Source organism: Mirounga leonina, unplaced genomic scaffold (genome assembly GCF_011800145.1).
Source record: "Mirounga leonina isolate KUSES-001 unplaced genomic scaffold, KU_Mleo_1.0 Mir_205, whole genome shotgun sequence".
Classification (NCBI taxonomy): Eukaryota; Metazoa; Chordata; class Mammalia; order Carnivora; family Phocidae; genus Mirounga; species Mirounga leonina.
The window spans coordinates 543,684-564,842 of NW_023270515.1; the positions used below are offsets into that span (position 1 = coordinate 543,684).

General features: G+C 49.1%; 1 protein-coding gene across 3 annotated transcripts; it reads left to right on the plus strand.

Annotated features, from left to right (window-relative positions):
- Positions 1-520: 520 nt before the first annotated feature.
- On the plus strand, positions 521-18,554 carry ETS2 (ETS proto-oncogene 2, transcription factor). Of its 3 annotated transcripts, none has more exons than XM_035028868.1 (10): positions 521-798; positions 4,984-5,055; positions 7,511-7,622; positions 8,755-8,874; positions 9,122-9,322; positions 11,087-11,170; positions 12,107-12,328; positions 13,058-13,321; positions 15,328-15,446; positions 16,298-18,554. In XM_035028868.1, exons 2-10 carry the CDS (start codon positions 4,984-4,986, stop codon positions 16,511-16,513), a joined length of 1,410 nt encoding a protein of 469 aa, XP_034884759.1. In that variant the 5' UTR covers positions 521-798; the 3' UTR covers positions 16,514-18,554. The 3 variants fall into 3 exon arrangements, with proteins under 3 accessions (XP_034884759.1, XP_034884761.1, XP_034884760.1); XM_035028870.1 differs by having other exon boundaries at positions 15,332-15,446; XM_035028869.1 differs by lacking the exon at positions 521-798 and adding an exon at positions 4,706-4,716.
- Positions 18,555-21,159: the final 2,605 nt, after the last annotated feature.

Sequence of the window (21,159 nt, forward strand, 5' to 3'; positions counted from 1 at the left end):
CCCAAGCCACTCGGTGCCACCACCCCTCGGGAAAAGGGGAGGAAAGCTAATCCCCCCAGAAGAGGCTCGCCTTCTGATCTCCCCGGGCTCACCCGCGCGGGGCGCCGGGGCCCCAGTCCCTGGCCCACCGCGGTCCCAGAACAGCGGACGAGGGACAGAGCCAGGTGACAGCGGGCGCGGAGCGAGGTCCGGGCCGGAAGGAGCCGGCTCCGCCCCCGCTCCCCTCCCTTCCAGTCTCACTCCTCCTCTCTCCCCTCCCTCCTCCCCCCTCCTCTGCGCTCTCCCTCCCCTTCCCTCCCCTCCTCCACCCCTTCTCGGCTCTTTCCTTCCCCTCTCCTCCACTCCTCTCACCTCTCGCCTCCCCTCCTCTGTCCTCCTCCCTCCTCCCCTCTTCCTCCCTCTCCTCCCCTCCTCCACCCCTCCCCGCTCTCCACCTCCCATCTCCTCCCCTCCCTCCTCCTCCCATCTTCTCCCCTCCTCTCTCTTTTCCCCTCCCCCTTGCCCCTCCTCCCCTCCCCTCTGTCGTCTTTCCTCCCTCCTCCCTCCTCCCCGCGCTCTGAAGAGCGCGCCGCGAAGGGGACTGGCCGGTTACTTCCTCCGGTGGCGGCACAGACCGCGGTGCGGCCCCATCCTCGAGCTCCCGGAGCCGCCGGCCTGCCCCCGCCCAGCTTCCCGGCTCCCGGCCCCCCGCCCAGGTGCCCGCGGCCCGGCCCCGCCGCCCCGCCGCCCTCGTTCGCGCCCGACGCGCACCGCGGAGCCCGGCCCGGAGGCGCCGCCGGCCCTGCCCGACGCGGCGCGGTAAGAGCGGGGCCCGGGGCTCGCGGGCTGGCGGGCCGGGGGTCCGGGAGGGCGCCCTCCGGCGCGGGTCCTCTCCCGGGGACCCCAGACGCCGGGCGGGGGACGCGGGTAGCCCCGAGGTCCGGATCCCGAGGCGCAGCCGGGGTCGCGGCGGGGCGGCGACTGTTCCCCGGCTTGGGGCTCGCTGCGGGTGCCGGGGCGGCTCGGCGGCGGCTCGGGGCGGGGGGCCCGGGCAGGGCGCCAGTGGGCCCGGCCGTGACGCGCCGAGCAGGCTGCGAACTTGGGCCGCGGCCGCGGGTGGCCGAGCGGCCGGGCAGGGCGCGCCCGCCTGTTTCACTTGCTTTTGTTTTTAAAAGGGAATGCGGGTCGGGGCGGGGGGCTTCTTGCAGAGGGCGCCCCACGGGCTGATTTCGCGGCCGGGTTGGGGGGACGCAGCGGGGGGTATCGGAGGGGCCCCCGCGCGCCCGGCCTCGCGGGTGACTTACCCGAGCGCGCCGGGCCCGGTAGGATCGGGGGCGCCCGGCGCCTGAAGCACCTGGAGGCTGCAGCTCCCCGAAAACGTGCTCGGCCACTCCGGGGCCCGGCCGGGGGCGGCGGAAGGGGGAGGCTCCCGGGGGGCGAGACCCCCACGGGCGCCCCGCGACCTCTGGATCGGGGTCCTCGGTGCGGCGAGGTGGGCGTGGAGCCTGTCGGAAATGCGGGTGTGGGTGTCCGTGCTGCCTTTATTTTCGCGTTCTTAAAGGATTTTGAATGAGAGGCTAACGTTTCTAAGTATGTGGGTTTTTTGGTTTTGTTTTGGATTTTGTTTTTCTTTTTCTTTTTCTTTTCTTTCTTTCTTTTTTTTTTTTTTAAGCATAGGAGACTTTTAAAATACTGGCCTGGATTCAGTTTCAGTGTAGCTTAAACTGCTAGTGACGAGCTACTTATTTAGAAAGTAGAGAAATGAGCAGTCCCCTTTGGAGATAGAGGTAATTTATTTTAATTCACCAGCAAGAGGTTGTGTTTGTCCTGGACAATGGAGGCGTCCGTGCGCTAACTGCCTGTCCACAACACCACCAATCAGGGAGATAAATCTCCCAAGTTAAGGTTTATTAAAATTCTGAGTAATATCACAGTACAGTAAATGTTAGCACTGTGGGCCCTGCAGGGAAATATTCACTCATTTCTGGGGTTAGTCATTCCTCTCTCTAAACTGATAACTTTCAAAAGAAAGAGCAAACCAACCTTCCAGAGTGGCAAATGGGTTTGTTTTTGCTTTTGCTTTTCTGATTTACCTAAATACAAACCTGTGCTCTGATCTCTCACATAAAGGATCACTCCTTCCAGGAAGGGTACTGTTGTTCGGCAAATCCTCTTTGTTTAAAATTTTACTGTTCTTCACTCACACGTTTCTGCCAGGTTTTCTTTTTGTTGTTGTTGTTCAGAAGCAGCAATCAATAGGGCAACACCGTGAGGACCTAAATTTGAAATCGATTTGGGTAGAGAAACTTGACCTGTCTGCCACCTTAACAAGCTTTGTGGAGTAAATGAGTGAACTTCAATTTCATTAGTAATGTGTCTGCCTGAAACCCAGGTGGAGGGGCACTCTGATTCCACATGGTTTTTACAAAACAAATTAAAAGCTGGACAACAAAAGAATTCTATTCTGTAGCTAGTAATGAGAGCTCTTTATGTGGGAGTGGTAGACTGCCTTTTCTTCTGGTATTTATACCCAAAAACCAGGCGAGCTTTACCCATTCATTGCCTTCTATACCAATTCTCTGTCCATCTCCGTGAGGCTGAAAAAATGTACACCAAAGTCAGCAAGTTGTCGGCAAACCAGACTTAGAAAAAGAGCTGACCTAGTGGGCTCAGGAAGGATCATTGGTAACAGTTAAGATGCCTTTTTATGTGGGTCTTCTGTTTGAGGTTTATTTAATCAACAGGTAACAGGATTTAGTTCATGAAGCTCAGACTTAAGGAGCATGGGCCATGGTCTAATAACATTTGTATGTGCTCTCCACTCCATAGTGATGTGGTGGGAGAAGGCCCGTGCCTCATCATCCCGGTTACCTTCCCATGGAGCAGCTCCACTGCGATTGATGCGCACTGTGCCCCCTTAGTTAGCCCTGCAGTAGCTCTGTGATCCTGGGCAAGTCATCGGAGGTCTCTGGGCCTCCCTTGCCCTGTAAGATGCAACATCACTGTAAAATGTTACAACATCCATCTCTCAGAAATGCCAGGAAGATTCAGTGAAGTGGGAATGTGTGGTTGCCCAGCGTGGGCTTAACTCTTGTCAGTAGGATCCTGTCCGTTCAGGGATCATTAGTAGTGAATATTGATTCCTGAGTGCACGTGGATGACATGAACCACTAAGTGGAGATTCTGAGCCAGTGGGGCCACTTTGGATCCAGGACAACCCTTCCTCTGCTCCCCTCCTGCTCCATAGGACGATTAATTTATTGTCAGTGTTCTCCAGCCTTCACTGGCCACCATGATAATTACTCGCACTCTGAGGGTTTTAACAACCTTCCCCAGTGCCTCTTGCCTGCTCTGCGTGGTAGACTCTCCTCCCACGCTGCCTCTCTAGCCGGTGGGGGGGGGTGGGTGGGTGGGTGTGTGTGTGTGTGTGTGTGTGTGTGTGTGTGTGTGTGTAGCAGTTGGGAGGTCTGGTTTAGCCATAATGTTGATCATAAAGAGAAAACAAAGTACAAACTCGAAGGAGTCATGGGGAAATGTCCTACTTGCCACCTCCAGTAAGCCCTATCAATTGCACAATATTTTAATTACTCAGAGTTCCTGGTTGTAACAGGTGGCAGCACCCAGGGTAGATTATGGGGGAAGACAATGAGGGGGGCCCTGTAAAGCTGCCCATAGACCTTCGGTTTCAAAGCCGGGAGGCTGGCTGGTGAGGCATGCCCCATGGGGTAAAGGTTACTATCGCTGATGCTAGCCCAGCTTCTTCGAAGATGAGTTTTAGTTTTAGTTGCTCCGTATTTTCATATACCACTCTGGTGGCATTATCTTGGTGCCTTTCTTACTTATTAATATAGAATTTACCCAGCTAGCCCTATGTTAGGTCTCCAAGTTCAGTTTTCTGTCTCCAGCAGGGTCCAATTGCAAGCCACGTAAAAACTCTAAGTTCTCTAATAGCTACACTCAATATAGGAAAGTAAGTGAAGTTAATTTCCATATATTTCAATTAACTAAATACATTCGGAATATTATATAAACATGCAGTAAATATAAAGTCATGACTGAGATACTTTACTTTTTTTTTACACGATCTTTGAAACCTTGTGTATTTTACATGCAGAGCTCATCTCAGCCCATCTTAGTCATGTGCCAAGTGCTTGGTAGCCACAAGTGGCCAGGGGCCACCGCACTGGTCAGCGCAGGTCTGTCCAGCAGAGGCCCAGACTCTATCAAAGCAAGTAAGACTGCTCTGTGATCAGCATTACTTGCCCTTGAAGAAATGCACAGCTGAGCAACACACACAGCAGACCTATTTCGAGTTTGTGTAGTCCACACAGGAGGGTTTGGGAGAGGGCAGGGGGTTTGGCCTGAAGCCGTGCTTCTGGGAACCTTTTCTGTCCTCTGGGAGTGCTTCCTCACAGCTTAGGGAGAGGCTAGGACCTCAGAGGCTCTTTCCAGCGTCCTGACCTGGATCTGGATCCACCAGGAGTTCCCAGGTTGAGCTGACTGCCTCTTCTTACCCCCGCCCCCCTGCAGCAAACGGGAGGTGGCTAGTGCCTGCCCAGCAACTCCGCCCCCCGCCCCGAGGGTGTCCTGCACCCTGAGCCAACCGTGGACATGGCAGTGAAAAGCAGCTCACCCTGCTCCTGTCATGGGAAGACGAGGTCCTCCTGGCTCAGCTCCCCCAGCCAGGCTCCCTTGGGAGGCCCTGCCTGACCAGCCAGCCAGAAAGTGACTTTATCTGTGTGTTTCATCTCTAAGTGGAATTCAGGAGAGAATCAGCATTATTATTTAATTACTTAAATAGCATACCCTTTGTGAGGAGGGCCTAAGACGTAAGAACTAGCATTTAGGTTTGAATGACCTGTCTTGCTGTAGACCTTGACAGACTCCGCCAGAATTAGGGTTGATGGAGCCAGTAAAGACTTGTTAGAAATGTGTGTGAGTTGTTGCCCCTGTGACTCTTTCTTTATGTCTTTTCCTTTTTCTTTTTCTTTTTTTTTTTTAAAGATGAATGACTTTGGAATCAAGAACACGGACCAGGTCGCCCCTGTATCTAACAGTTACAGAGGGACACTGAAGGTAAGAGAGCAAGTCTGAATTTAAAAGTTTTTAGAAAACATAGAGGAACTCAGTCTCTAGGAGGAAAAACCACCTGCTGGGTCCTAAAAGACTGGTTCTAGCCCCAGCCTTTTAATCTACGGACTGTGTGACTCTGGATTGTTTGCTTAATCTCTCTGGGCCTCAGTTTTCTAGTCTATAAAATGGGTCTCCTGGTGCTCGTTCTACTTGTCTTCCAAGATACGAAACCATTTAATTTGCAGATGGGGAGGCCTTTGTGGTTTATTTCTGAGACTCCTGGCAGGTGAAAAATCCTATGATTCTCAGTAGGACAGAACTGGAGAAGCTGTCTCCACTGCCCTTCTGTTCCCCCTTGGGTTTTCCCAGGGCGATGGGCTGGGTGTTGAAGAACTGGAAAGGAAAGAGCTGAGAGGTGGAAGACCGGTGCCGCAGTGGGGGCTTCTTCCCTTCAGAAGGGCCAGTGCCCACGGGGCTGCAGGCAGCCTGTCGTCCCTGCCACAGAGAACAGCGTGCCTGTTGGCGTAAACCAAACACAGATGAGCAATGAAGGAGCCTTTAACGGTGCATAATAACCAAATTTCACGTAACTTCTATCTTAGTTCCTTTTGAGAACGTTCTCGAGTAGCACAAACTGATCATTTCCCCTTTGCCTTCTCCAAATGTGACAGCGAGATTGGATCGTTTTCTTAGCATCGTGTAGTAAACACGTTTCAGAGCACAATTTTAGATTGGCCGCCTCCAGTCTTATAGTGATGTATCTCTGTCCCATTATATTTTCCTTTATAAATCCTTCGCAGGTTATTTGGGAGAGCCCAAAAAGCCAGAAATGGGCCCAGGCTCTTCTTGAGTATCATGAAGGTCATGAAACTTCAAACCAGAGAGTTTTCTGGTTTGATTTGGTCAGATGTTTTCAGCGTGGCAGAAACCGTACAAGAAATTTCGGTATTAAGTTGGCAGCCACACCCTGGGAAGAAAAATTATTCTATAAGTTAGAAAGGATTTGATGATGCCCATGTGATTTCTGGGTTTGGAGAAGAAACAGTCGTTGCTGAAATGGATGTGTTGAAATACTCAGTGCGAATTTGTATTGTCTTTTGGCTTCCTGGTTTTAAAAAAAGAACTTCCAGTCAGGAAGGGAGAGGCATGTCCTTGGTCACCCGGGGAGATGCTGTGGGAATTTTAAAAACTGATTGGCTGTGTCACCAAAATTAGCCCTGAAGCAGTTTATACATCTAGAGGCAGATTTCAAACTTGATTGTTTTTTCCCTTAAGGTTTTGGCAGGTGGACATTATTGTCTTGGGCTCCCGGCCGGGGGGCTGGGCTCCCAGTGATGTCATTGGGACATCATTGTCTTGAGTGTTTTCGGCGGAGTCCCAGCTTCTGCCTACCTTCTTACGTAATGCGTCATGCATTGTTCTGCATTTCTAAGAAGCACACAAACCGATTTTATTTGTAAATGTGTTGCACATTTTTTTAATTGATGACTTAACAGATGGGTCATTGTATTACACATAACATGGGCTTTCCACTTTATGTTGGAAAAATATAACCATCTTTTACGTTGTTCCTCAGCAAGTCAGGCAGCGATGAATCAAGACTATATCTGTTACTTATAAACAGGTCTTACACTAAAGGCGATCTCTTTTGTAAAGGTTAGATGAATTATCAGAGATCACCACTGAGTGTGGGGTTTATCTTTCTCTGTGCCTCTGTCCTCTTCCTCCCCCTAAGCTGTACATAGTTTTACTTGAAACCTTTTTTCCTTTGGAAATCTTTCCCCTTAGTTGATGATGGGGGGCAGGGGTCTTTTCAAAACCTACACTTTTGTAAAATTAAACCCTACGGAATGTTTTCATATGTATTACTATCTTCTGAACCATTGGAATTGATGAGAGGGAAAGAAAATCTAGTTTTAATTAAAGCGTTTCACAGTTAAACATAAAAATAAATGCTTCCACAAATAGTTGAGCTCACTGTTTTCCAAGTTTCATTCAGTCATCTGCCTTTGCTTTACTGCAGTGAGCTAAAACTGTCCTGCTTAGGGTCTGACTCAGTTTCCCTCTGATGGGGCAAAGGGGCCAAGTGTTTGGACCAGCTGGTCTCTAAGCCCCACCCAGCACTGTTCTTCTAAATTTCCATTATTTTTAGGTTTGTTTACTTAGTTTATTCATTGAAATTAGGCCATTAAAAAGAAATTCCCAGTCATTCTGACTCTGTGAGATCAAAGCAATGATCCAGAGTAAAATAGAATCCTTTCCATCACTTTGACTGTAGAAGTCTGGACGGAGCATTGACTGGTCAATTCCTTTTATGGCTTTATAATTGCCAGTTTCATGAGGGTGTATCACTAAGATGACCCATGGACCACTTTTCAAACAGGTAATTGGACCACTTTTCAAACAGTTAAGTAAGTTTAAATATTAATTTCAATCTCCTTTTCCATCTGTTTCGCAGCGCCAGCCAGCTTTTGACACCTTTGATGGGTCCCTGTTTGCTGTTTTTCCCTCTCTCAATGAAGAGCAAACACTCCAAGAAGTGCCAACAGGCTTGGATTCCATTTCTCATGGTAATTTGTTACTCAGACTTGACCAATTGTGCATAATTTCCCGTAGTTCAGTTAATAAAAAGAAGACCGTTGGTAAGCGACAAAGGTTGGTGTCTTGAATCTTTGGTTTGAAAAGTCAGATGGTGGCTCTGAACCTGGGAGAAAACAGTTTTCCTTCTTTATGAGCATGAGGGTCCTGATGTCGTCCGCTGCCAGATGCACCCCAGACTGCCGGGGAGCTCCTGAGATTTCCAGTGGGGTGTTCTCATCACTGTAGCAAGCCCGGGCCCCATCTCCCAGGGGCACCTACAAAGCAGACCATGAAAGTGCCCTCCAGCTTCTCATTCTGGGGTCTCGTTATTCTTTAGATCATCCCCTACCCTGGAGTCTTGGGGCAACAAATTATACTTGCTAATATTTGCCCGTCTGCATTTACTTGTGTAGTTCTTAATGTCATTGTTTATTATTTTTTAAAGGGATAGCAGTCAGATAATGCCTATACAATTACTGTGATAGGGTTATTAGTTGGAAACATTCCAGAGATTACTTCGTCATATGAAGTAGGTGCCTAGAAAATACAGCCCGGAAAATTAATTAAAACACATAGGCTTGCATAAGCATGCCATCCTGAGCCGGTCATTTATCATTCTTGAAATTGCTGAGGGAATCCAGAGATTGCTTTTCATTAAAAATTGCAGATGTGCCGACTTTACACGTGCTAAGAAGTCCCTTTGCCTGCTGCTTACTTTAATGGAAATAACATCAAACTGTGCATTTGCCTCCCTTTAAAACTTCTGACCAAAACCATGTGCTTTCTTTCATTGTCTAAAAATTTTAAAAGAGACTTAGATAGAAATTTCATCTGAGGATAGTTGGGTTTTTTTAATGAGGTTTTGCAAAATAATTTGCAAAATAAAACTTGGGTTTTATTTTAGATTTTTTTTTATAAGTTTAGTTATGAGATGTATAATACTTTCTCAATTCCTGCTGCCCCCCCCACCCAATTTTTGTTAATAGTTATACTCTTCTAAAGAATACTGTCAAGGTTTGTGATTGAAATTGTTCCTTCCTGAAAACTAAGCTGTTTCCCCCAAATTCTCTATCTGGTCTTGCCAGCTTGAAGTCCTAATGTCCCCATGGGGTTTCTTTCTAGACTCTGCCAACTGTGAATTGCCTCTGTTAACTCCGTGCAGCAAGGCTGTCATGAGTCAAGCCTTAAAAGCTACCTTCAGTGGCTTTAAGAAGGAGCAGCGCCGCCTTGGCATCCCAAAGAGTAAGTGCGTTCTAGTCGTTTCTCTGAGTCCGCGTTGTACTCGAACAACAAATCTGACCGCAGTCGCTTGAGCTGACGCTCTGACTCAGCACTGTTGTTGGGGTCTTAGAACTCCGCCGGGTGGCTTGCTCCTTTGGCCGGTCTCTGGAACACATCTGGACTTTGTGGGTCGGTCAGGAGTGACTGCGGTCTGACTTGCCTCCTCCCGTTTTCTCCCTGTGTTCCGTCTTTGCCCCCCTCCCCGCAGACCCCTGGCTGTGGACCGAGCAGCAGGTCTGCCAGTGGCTCCTCTGGGCCACCAATGAGTTCAGCCTGGTGAACGTCAATTTCCAGAGGTTCGGCATGAACGGCCAGGTGCTGTGCAACCTGGGCAAGGAGCGCTTTCTGGAGCTGGCTCCGGATTTCGTGGGCGACATTCTCTGGGAGCATCTGGAGCAGATGATCAAAGGTACCCGCTGAGGGGCTGGGCGCCTCCCCGCTGGGGAGAGCCACGGCAGGGAAGGGAGATGGGGGGATCGGGGCTCTGTAATCCTACGGTCGGGGTTTCAAATTATGTAGAGTAAATTGCCGGAAAATGCCATCGGGGTGAGTCAAATGTGTGGCAGTGATTATAGGTTTTTTAATCCACTAAAGTCTGTGTCTGTGTGTGTGTGTGTGTGTGTGTGATCAAGGATAGCCACAAGGCAGTAACCTTAGTCACTGCCTTGGGCACAGTGATCTGATGGCATGCATCCGGCCAGTACGTGTTGCCTCAGATAATGGAGCCCAGCGAGAAGTCCTGTGTTTTGTGGCTCACCTTGTAGAACCCAAAGAAGAAAGTCAGCCTCAATGAAAGGGAGCCTGTATTCAGACAAACCCCGTGAATTTTACAGTGACTTTTCCTAAGACCGAATGGAATCCAACAAGAATTTCTTCTGGCTTTATGTATTTAAACGAATGCAGAAGTAATCGATACATATTTATACACGGACACTCTACAGAAACCGGCCATGGAACGAAAGAACTCTCATCATATAGAAGGTCTTGGTTTAGACCTTAAAAGAGGGTTGACAGCAGTGTTAAAAAATACATCCAGTTACAAAGGGAAAAAAAAAATTATAGTGAGGGATTAGGTTAAAAATATGAGAAAATTAGTTCTTTGGTCGAGTTCGGAGCAATAGTCCTCGTTCACTTGGTTTTAAACACTCAGTTTCAACACCGTTTACAGACTCAGAATCTTTAAAAGACCTTAGGATTCAGCCACCCTCTCTTTTGCTGTGGCTTCTGGGGGCCAAGGAAACTTAAGTTTGGAGACCCCCAAATTCTCCCTGAATTTGGACAAGTCTGATTGGACAAGTTTCTGGTGAATCTGTTCACTGGCGGGTTGGGCCTGTTTTGTGGTCACTCCGGGTGTCAGTCTGAGGGTCTGGATTTGTGGATGCGTGTGGCTCAGTGTGTTTGTAGGAGGTAAGCACACACAGAGAATGCTGACCTTTTCCTTTTCAAAGTCCCAGGGCACCGGGGCCCCCTTCAGGTTCCTGCGGCACTGCTGGCCTCTCTCTGGCCACACTCCCCTCACCCTGGAGAAACGAGGGGCTTGAAGCTATGAACCATAACCTCAAGAGGGCAGGAGCTGGGTCTGCTTTACTAACCCACTGTATTCCCAGCCCCCGAGACAAGTGGCACTTCATAAACATTTAACTGTCTGTGGACGGCACAGATGAGTTAAATTCACAGTCTAGATATTTAAGATTACGCAGTAGAACATTTCACTTGGCCAGTGACAGCATTCATTTTGGAAAACCTACTCTGGTTATTAGGAAATGCGTTGCCATCTCGAGTTTTTGAAAAAGACCAAATGTTGAGGCGCCTGGGTGGCTCAGTTGGTTAAGCGTCTGCCTTCGGCTCAGGTCATGATCCCGGGGTCCTGGGATCGAGCCCCGCATCGGGCTCCCTGCTCCGCAGGAAGCCTGCTTCTCCCCCTCCCTCTCCCCTTGCTTGTGTTCCTTCTCTGGCTCTGTCCCTCTCTGTCAAATAAATAAATAAAATCTTTAAAAAAGAAAAAAAGAAAAAAAGACCAAATGACACCGAATGCCATCAGCTTAAATGTGAAGCGTAAATGCATTTAGTTATCCTAAAATAACCATAAAGCAGTAATTTAGAAATAAATGTTTTTTCTTGCATAGTTTTAACCTTGATTTGCAATCCTGTGTCTCCGGTGTCTGTTTTCCAGAAAACCAAGAAAAGACAGAAGATCAGTATGAAGAAAATTCACACCTCAACTCAGTCCCTCATTGGATTAATAGCAATTCACTAGGTCAGTCCAGTCAATTCTGCCCTGAAGACCTTGGTGTTAACTTTTTCTATTAAATTGGGACTCCCACCCCCCCCAAAAAATAAATTTGCTGGAGGTCCAGAGGCCGGTCTCGGCCTGCGCTGTCCCATTGGGTGACCACACGTGGCCGCTAAGCTGCTGAGCACTTGAAATGTGGCTGGTCCACATTGAGACGTGCGGTAGGAATATAATGTGCACCGGCTCTGAAGAGCTTAATGGAACAAAGAATGCAAAATGCCTCCTTAATAATTTTTAAGATACTGATTACGTGTTAAAATGATAATTGGTAATATTGGGTCAGGTCAAATATTAAAATTCATTTCACCTGGTTCTTTTTAGTTTGCTCCTGGAACTACTAGAAAATGTAACGTTGTCTGCGTGGCTGGTGTTATCTGTGCATTGGCCAGTGGGGCTTCAGGCCACTGATCTTTGCTCTGATCTTTGGGGTCTTTCCTTCCGGTCACTGACACTGATGAGTATAGGTTATGGGGGGGTCCCGCTAGCCAGCAGAGGGAGGGACTGTTCCCTTGTAAGTCACATACTGGGTGGCAGATCACTCCGTCTCTCTGAGGCTTACTGCCCTGGGAAGCTGAATGAGCCAGTGACCTCTGCCATTCCGAGAGTCACGTGAAGGCGTTTGCTAGATAGAGCCGTAGAGATGCTAACACTGAGGTGTCACATCTTGGCTCCGAGGCAGCAGGCGTTTTGGAAGGGGGCTTATTGGCTGAGAGCATGAATGGCTTGTGAAGAGGAGGTAGTGGAAAAGCCGCCTGCCAAAGCCCACTTTCCACCGTGGTTTCGGGGAGGGTTAGAGCTTGCAGAACTGGTTGCATTTGATTCGGGCTGAGGGCACAGAGGGTCTCTGATGACCCCACCACTCCTGCTTCATAGCTCTGCTGTCGGGTTGCTCTGTCCCAGGCTTTGGTGTGGAGCAGGCAGCGTACGGCGTGCAGACCCAGAATTACCCCAAAGGCAGCCTCCTGGACTTGCGTCCATCCTCCTCGGCGCCCAGCGTGCTCGGTTCTGAGCAGGAGTTTCAGATGCTGCCCAAGTCTCGACTCAACACCGTCAGCGTCAACTACTGTCCCATCAGTCAGGACTTCCCGAGCGGGAGCTTGAACCTGCTCGCCGGCGGTTCTGGTAAGTCGGAACTCCCGCAGGCTCCGTCCTCAGGGCCGGTGGTTGGATTCCAGGAGCCACAGTCAGACGGAGACGCAGTCTGCATCCTGAGTGGCCGTCCGGCACTGTAACTGCAGGGGACGGCTTTGCTCAGCACGCGTGGGCTCCCGCTGTGTTTCAGGCTCGCGGCCGGGCACTGCGGGTACCGAGTAAGCGAGACAGGGCCCCTGCTCTCGCAGGTGGATTCCTCCACCCGGTGGGGTATTTTGGGAGAAGATGCAGGAACATGACATTCCTGCAGTCAGTAGCATCCCCACACCGAAAGGAAACCACTATCTTGACTTTTGTCCTCAGAGATGAGTTTTTCCTGTCCTTGGGCTTCATAGAAATGGAATCCTAGCGTTACGTTTTCTTTTGTGTTGGTGTTTTGCTCCTCCTTATGTCTGAGACCCAGCCATGCTGTTGGATGGGGCAGACCATTGCTCTCTGTACAATACTCCATCCCTCGAAGGCGCACTTGACCCACCCATGCTGCTGCAGATGGAGGATGCGGTTAAATAGGGCATCTGTCGTAAGAAACGAGTGCCTGGCGAGAAGTCTAGGACTCTGCACCAGCAGGCTATAGGTGGAGTGGTGGGGGTGTTGCAGCCCCCAGACCAGCCTGTGGGACCCCCCCCTCCACCGCTCGGCAGCACCGGATGGTTCGCTGTCCTGGAGGACTCAGAGTTTGCGCCCGGCTGTCTTTGCCAGGGAAGCCCCGGGACCGCGACTCCCCCGAGAACGGCACGGACAGCTTCGAGAGCTCGGACTCCCTGCTGCAGTCCTGGAACAGCCAGTCGTCACTGCTGGATGTGCAGCGGGTGCCGTCCTTCGAGAGCTTCGAGGATGACTGCAGCCAGTCCCTGTGCCTGAATAAGCCGACCATGTCCTTCAAGGACTACATCCAGGAGAGGAGCGACCCGGTGGAGCAGGGCAAACCGGTTATACCCGCGGCAGTGCTGGCCGGCTTCACGGGTGAGTGTGTCACGCCAACCCTCCCCATCCCCTCCCCGCGGCCTGGCCCCAGCGCCGGGTTCCTCCAGGGTGTTTCTGGTCCGAGCACATTGTAGCTACAGCCCGCACTTGGTGCGTGGCTGTCCTCCTGAATCGGGCAGGCTGTACCCCTGAATTCTAAAAAGGCCAAGCTCATATGAACTGTCTTGCCCAGTGGTGTGGATGGGAATCCACGGGCCGCCCCCTCACCTGGGATGTGCTCGGCCAGCCTGGAGAGGAGCAGACGCGGGGGCCACGGACCTGTGGAGGCTTCAGCTCTGACTCACCCACTCCAGGAATCCCAAAGAATGTAAACTTGCCCAGGGAGGGACGGCAGAACCAGCTTCAAACAGTGCAGGGACTGTTTACCTTTGCTTGCTTCTAAAATCCATCTTATTTTTAAAATTTGGGCGAAAGCTATTTTAGGCGAGGGACAAATAATAAAGCCGTTTTTAGAACCAAATATTTCCAGTACTTTAGCGAAAACACCAAGATTTTTTTTTTTCATTGCTTCATGGGTCCTTAAATGTGTTTTTTTCATACTTTGACCATATGGAGCCACTGGATTAAAAAAAAAAATGCCTACTTAAAATATTCAATAGGTTAAAATAAGAATACGGAAGCATCCATTTTTTTCTTTTCTGTTATCCCAGACATCCACAGGAATGGTCTTGTCTTTCATTTTTTTTAAATGTTTTAAATTAGTTAATTAGTTAATTTAATTATTTTGAGAGAAAGAGAAGCACGCGAGCATATGCAAGTGGGAGGCAGGGGGGCAGAGGGAAAGGGAGGGAGAGAACACTTAAGCAGACTCCCCGCTGAGCACAGATCACGACCCGGGGCTCGATCTCAAGACCCTGAGATCCTGAGCTGAGCCAAAATCAGGACTCAGACGTTCAACCGACTGAGCCGCACAGACGCCCCTTGGTGTTTTCAATTTTAATATTAGTTGCCATTTGTTGACTGTCAGCTCGGTGTGGTTAACTAGGCATATATATAGTTGGTTGTCCTTGGGACAGCCCAGCGGGGGTGGGGGCGCTCACCTGTTTGACAGGTGGTACAGTTGGCTCGGAGGTAGACAGCTCTCCACGGTCACACGGGTGACCTGGATGTGTCTGGTTCCAGAACTCCCGTCCTTGGTGCTTTACAGCCTTACTGCTGATGGCCATTGGTTCTTGAGGAACAACGCTTTGATGGGTGTGTGATCTAGGGCGGGGCACCTGGCCTCTGAGCTGCTCCTCATCTTTAAAATAGTTCTTCACAAGATGGTGGTTCTAAATGTTAATCCAGGAATGGTATATGGAAAGCAAAGCGTACCTCATCAGAGGCGGTGAGGCCATGGAGACAACCCTAAATGCCCAAGTGGCTCTTGAGTAAACCAAGTCTTGGATTAAGCAATTTGCCCACCGTCATTTGGCAGGAAAGCTGCAGTATAGGATTCCATGACACATGCCTCATTCTGTGGTGAAATGCGCCTTCAGCCACCCCCACCCCTGTCCCACTGGGTGGTTCTAGAAATGAACCCTGAAACTTATTGCATAAGGAACAATTAAACAGGATGAGGAATTTTTTTTTTTTAAGATTTTATTTTTAAGTAATCTCTAAACCCACCATGGGGCTCGAACTCACAACCCTGAGATCGAGACTCACCTGCTCCACTGACTGAGCCAGCCGGGCCCCTCCAAGATGAGGAATTTTAATGTCAAGAGTTGGTGGCCCTGAATTTTCTTCCAGAAAGACCCAACTCAGCTACCAAGGGCGTAGCGCCCCCTTTTTCAGGAGGGGGCGGGGGGACCCCAGATTGGATGTCTAGCCTCATGCCATTGAAGGGGTCAGTCCTGTCACCACGCTTGGAGTTGTGCCTTCACGTTGGCACCCTGCCCAGAGTCGGGGCTCCCATTCCTCAGTCAGCCCGTTTCATTAGAAAGGACTAAAGCCTTGCCGTACTTTAAATCTATAAAAACGTACAACTCGCCCCTTTCCCCCAGGAAGCGGCCCTATTCAGCTGTGGCAGTTTCTCCTGGAATTGCTCTCGGACAAATCCTGCCAGCCCTTCATCAGCTGGACCGGGGACGGCTGGGAGTTCAAGCTCGCGGACCCCGACGAGGTACAGCCAGAGCTTGGGAAGTCAGTCTCTGGGCTTTGAACCCTGATTTCATCACTCTGGGCTCATAAACTCGGTCCTCTGGGCACGAGGAAGGGTTCACCGCTGCAGATGAGTTCTAGGGTTCTGTGGGTGTGTGCTTGGGCGCGGGGCAGGCTTCTGCGAGTTGCTCTCTCTTCTGATAAAAAGGCACAGATGCTACGTTGAGGGTCTTTCCTGACCATCTGAAATGCCGTAGGAAATGTGCTTTTTTCCCCTGGTGGGAACTGAGCCTCTGGCAGCCCAGGCTGGACTTCTGGCCCCTGCAGCTCTGTCACGCTCAGCTCAGGCACTCGGAAACCCCGGAGGGGAAGGCCGAGGGCAGACCCGAGACCCTCCCCTCCAGGACAGCGTTAGAGAACCCTGGGGGTCTCAGGCAGCCTTAGAGTGCAAGCTGGCGCCGCCCGATTCCCTGGGGAGGCAGAAGCCTTGAGGAATGCAGAATGTCCCATGGCTCAGAGCCGCACCCAGCAGCTGTTGACTGTGGGGCATGGAATAAGAAGCGGGGCGGACACAACATTTCCCTTGTGTCAGGCCCGCCTGGTTGGGAACAGTTGGCTCCAGCACGAAGCCTTGCTGCATGAGACGGTGTGGTTGGTGGGGGGCGGGGGGCCTCACTCTCCCACCTGCACCTGCCTCCTTCCTCAGAGACACAGGTGCTGAAGCAGACCCACCCCTGGAGCCCTTCTGTAGTGGTCAAGTTCTCTGGGGGAAGCAGCCTGAGACTCCTCACTGGGGGCAAGTCATTCACCTTTCCTTAACTGCGAGTGAGGAAAATTGCAGATTTGAACCCTTTCCACCCGTGTCCACTACAGGTGGCCCGCCGGTGGGGAAAGAGGAAAAACAAGCCCAAGATGAACTACGAGAAGCTGAGCAGGGGCTTGCGCTATTACTACGACAAGAACATCATCCACAAGACGTCGGGGAAGCGCTACGTGTACCGCTTTGTGTGCGACCTGCAGAACTTGCTGGGGTTCACCCCCGAGGAACTGCACGCCATCCTGGGCGTCCAGCCGGACACGGAGGACTGAGGCCCACGGGGCCCCGAGCTGAGCCGGCCCGGCCCGCGTGGGACGTCGAGTGCGGCCACGCGACCGACTGCTCCAGGGACCCTGAAAGGCGGGATCGAACGCGTCCAGGGGAGTCCCCAAGAAGCAGTGGCCTTATTTCACCGGAAACCGCGGCTTTTCACCCAAAGCAGCGTGGTTTCTCACTTCTAAAGCCTGCTGACAGGAACATGCTATTTATGATGCTATTACATTAGAATGGCCGAGAAAGAAGCACTGGGAAGCCGTCCTGGCTCCGAGCAGGCCGCGGGCCAGGAACGTTCAGGCCGTTGGATATTCTCCAAGGAGCGAGCATGTCTCGGGCACACATGTTTTTTGGGGTTTTTTTTTTTCCATTTTCTTTTGCCTTTGGCCGTCAGGAATCACGAAGGCAGAAGCAGTCTCTGGTTCAACGAGGCGGAGGGTGCAGAGATAGTCGTGCCGTTTCAGAAGTTAGTTTGTATATATGACTGTAATCTTAATAATTGTTGTCAAAATCCTCTCAGAGTCCTATTTAACGAGAACTGTATATTGTAATTTAAAATAATTCTCTAAGTGTATTTGAAATAAGAACGCAGACGTCCGGTGTTCACTGCGGCGTCCCGCGAGCACAGCATGTGCCACGGTGGACGAAGAAGTTGTAAAGTGTGTATTATTTACATTTAATATGCCTACAGGTAGATGTCGAAGAGGGTCAGTCCCTGTTTCTGTTTTGTTTTGCCTGGATGATTATCTGGCAAGGACTTTGTACATTTGGGAATTTTTATGAAACACTTAATGTTATTATCTGGAGGCCCATCTAGCCTCTGCTTTTCTCCTTAATCGTAATGTAAAAGCTATAAAGCAGTATTTTTCTTGACAAATGGCATATGTTTTCCATTTCTGTGCATGCCTTTAAATCCGTTTATACATACAAGACTGATTTTATTTTTTAGTTCGACTGTGTTTCCCCAACAACTAACCTCCCCAACCAGCCATTTCCTTCCCATGCTCCACCTCCGTGCCCCAAATTATTCTGTATGATTAAAATAAGAATGCTATTTTTGGAAATAATGTGGCTCTTTTTCAGAGAGCAGGAGGGATTTACGTAGCAGCTACTTTTACTGCAGAAGTAATTCACTGGAAAAAAATGTAATTTGTAAGAAAGCTTTATTTTTATCTGCACTCTGTGTGAAGTTAAACAGGTCGTACTGAGCTGAAGCCCGGGGCAGGTGGGGGACAGGAGGGGGAATCCTCATGAAGCCTCTTGGTCGTGAACAAAACACGACTTTTCCCTCACCTGTGGAGTCGTGGGCTATCTGGACACGATGCTGCTCCTTTCTGCTCAGTGCCCAAGCTCTGTGTTCTTGTTTTCGTGCCCAGAGGCAAAGAGAGGACAAGCGAGATGGGAGAATCCACCGGAGGATTCGAGATGAAAAAAACATGTTGCTCACCATGGAGACTTTCATGGTTGTTTCCAAGGAGCACCTGGGTGGGCATGTATTTGGGGAGCTTGGAAACAATCAAGCCAATGTGGTTTCAGGGCCACATGAGCCTCCCTCGCAATGTGGGGGACACTCGGAACCGTGGCTGACATCCCCAGAGAAGAGTCCGTCTGTCTAATGAGGCTGTGGGACTGGGTGGCAAGGCCAGCTGGGCAGAGCAGCGCCAGAGCTGGGGGACTCAGTCCCAGTACCTACACGAGACCATTTCCAGTGTCTAAGCACAGGATGTTTTTCTCAAGCAGGACATGTTTATCACTCAGACATCTGTTTATAACATCCACAGACATGTGACTGGGAACATCTTGCTGCCAAAGGGAATCTTAGCCATCGGCTCATTTTATATGGGGTTGAACCACATGAAATTGCCAATATTTGACTTTTTTTATCTACAGAGTTGGGCGGTTTCATGTGATTCAACCTAATAGTTATAGGAACTAAAGCCCATGATAAACCTTTGGTGTGGTAATGAACAGACTTAAGGATAAAGATTTTGTAATCTGGCCTTTTCTTTCTCAAATAATAAAGTATTTTGTTTATATAAACGCCTCCTTGTAAGGGTCCTCCTTTCGTCCCACCCCAACAGGGAGGGAGGAGGGGAGGTGGAGTGAGGATAGCAAAGCCCAATCCATTGTCCGCGCTGCCCCCCGCACCGCCCTCTCTGGTAGCTTTCAGTCTATTGAGAATCACATCTCCATTTAACTGGTTTTACACATGGGGTCACCCAGCAAATCGTGACCAAGCTACAACCCAGCTGTGAGCTCTTCCTGAAGGAAGCCCCAAAAAGTGTTGCCTTCAACCGAAAAATTTTTTAGGAAGGGATTAGAATAGAAAGATGCAGGCGTCTTGTCTTTGCCAGGGGATTGGCAGAGCTAACAGAAGAAATTGTAAGGATGCTTCAGTGAGGAACCCCAGTAGGGTTTTTGAGGTTCAGAAACTTTTCTCCAGGATGCCTGATATTGCTGAGCTGACTTACTAGAGGTGAGGGTGATGGTCCTGGGATACAGGTTCTCAAACACACTTCAAATTTAGTGAGGATGCCAACAAACAGGTGGGTTATATCAGAGGTGTGCTGGAGGCCCCTCCCCACGGGCTGGCGAGAACAGATCCCTTCCCCACTTTGCATCAGTGATGTGTTGGTATCTTGAATGTGATTGTGGTGAGAGTATGTGCACCATGAAAATCAGCAGACACTACAAATCAGGGCTCCCCTCAAGCCCCCTCAGGGAGCTGGTTCTTAAACATTTACCAGAACACCACTGGTCATCAGTGTTCACCGTATTAGAAATTAGAACACATTTTAAAATACAATTCCTTTTTAAAATAACATTAATGCTTTTATGGAAAATAACTTTTCCCAAAAAAGTGAGTGTGGCATTGTTTTACATGTTTTCAAATTCCCTTAATGTCTGGTTTAAAAGAAGGGAGCTGGGTTCTTATATTTTCTTCTGCATTTTATCTTGTGATACATTTTGAAAGAAATCAAGTCTCACACAGATATGTAATTGGAACAGAGGAGTATTTGGGAGATGTTTGGGATAATTGTGGATATTGTTTCATACTACACCAAACCTGGCAAATGGAATTTTCTTAAAAGTTCATTGCAGTTGGAATATGAAACCATATCAATAAACTTTCCTATGGTTATAATAAATTCCATTGGTCTGTCTTCCACTTTGAATGGATCTTTTACCCATGTGTGATTTTGTAACATCATGCATTAGTCATTTGGAAAATATTGCTTCAAAATGTTGACACATTTCAACATCTAATATCAAATGATCACCTTAGTTACTATCCTCACCAATTTCACCAGAAAAGTATTAGGAATCTATCAAGCTCACAGTGGCAGATGTAAACTTTCAAAAAATTCAGATTTTCATTTGAAAGCTCAAATGTTATCATTGGCAACAAACACTCTAAGTTGTTTTCTTTGAAGTGACAGACTCATTTACTTTTGAGGACGTACCTGTCAGATACCCAAGTCTGAACAAACATAACTTGTCTGTTGTTCTTGCAGGTAAAAATGGTGTCCATGGACAAAGTGGTTAGTTTAGCTTGCAACTCACACAAATGCACAACTGCTTTTCCCAGGACAACCAATGTACCTTAGCGTGCAGCAATTCTTTGGATGTCCTATTGATTACCCAGAGGTTAAAACAATGTGTATTCACTTTAATAAAATTAATTTTTACTGCTTTATCAAGGACATTTTTTAATGGAACTGGTATTTTTTTTTTCCTATGAGTACACAATGGTAAAGAAGACAATAATGGCTGGGACAGTTTAGTGCTAAGGCCCCAGCAGTTTTACCCACCTTTCCTTTTGCAAAGGTGACATTGAGGATCCCCTGAAAGGGTGCCAGAGCCCCCCAGTTGTCTATGGACCTCACTTTGAGAACTGTTCTGGAAAGCCAAGCAGCTCACCCAGAACACAGAGTGGAACAGGGGGCAGGAAGGTGACCAGGAGTCGGGTGAGGAGAATTTTCCTCTCTCCTCTTGGATCAATGTCCATCCTTCCAATTTTACCCTCCCATAGCCAATTAAGATAAAAAATTTTATTTAAAGCAAAAAGAATTGTCTAATGTTCTACATGTTAAGGAAAAATTCACTCACAAGTGAAATGGATATTCTCAAGGTCCTTCTCCTCCCATCCTTCACTCTGTCTTTTTCCATGTGTCCACTCCGATTCTAAATCTTTTTGTAATGTAGTATATTTCACCATATTTTAAAGTTTCATTCTTCTTAACATAGTCGAACAGGTCATGAAGAGATGAGGTGCATGTGGCCTGTCTCCCAGCTTGTCCACATGGTGGTGAAGAAGCAAACTTAAATGGCGTTTAGTCCACACCATCTCCTGGTTCTTCCCCATACAGGGGCCCCCAAGGACCTCAGATCTGCAAATGGTGGACACTCATGAGTGGTAATGATTCGGAGTCTGAAGGGGCTGCTCCATTGGGTGTGTGAGGTGCAGGATGTGGGAGCCAGAGCAGGTGGACAAGGAACAGGGGAGACATGGAGGGTAGTAAACTGTTTCATCACCTCTTTGGAAAAATCAAGCAAGTTGGCTATAGTGTACTGTGCTTTGGCCTGACCTTGAATTATTCTCACCCAGCTGTCATGCACAGCTGCATGACCTTGGCCATGTGAC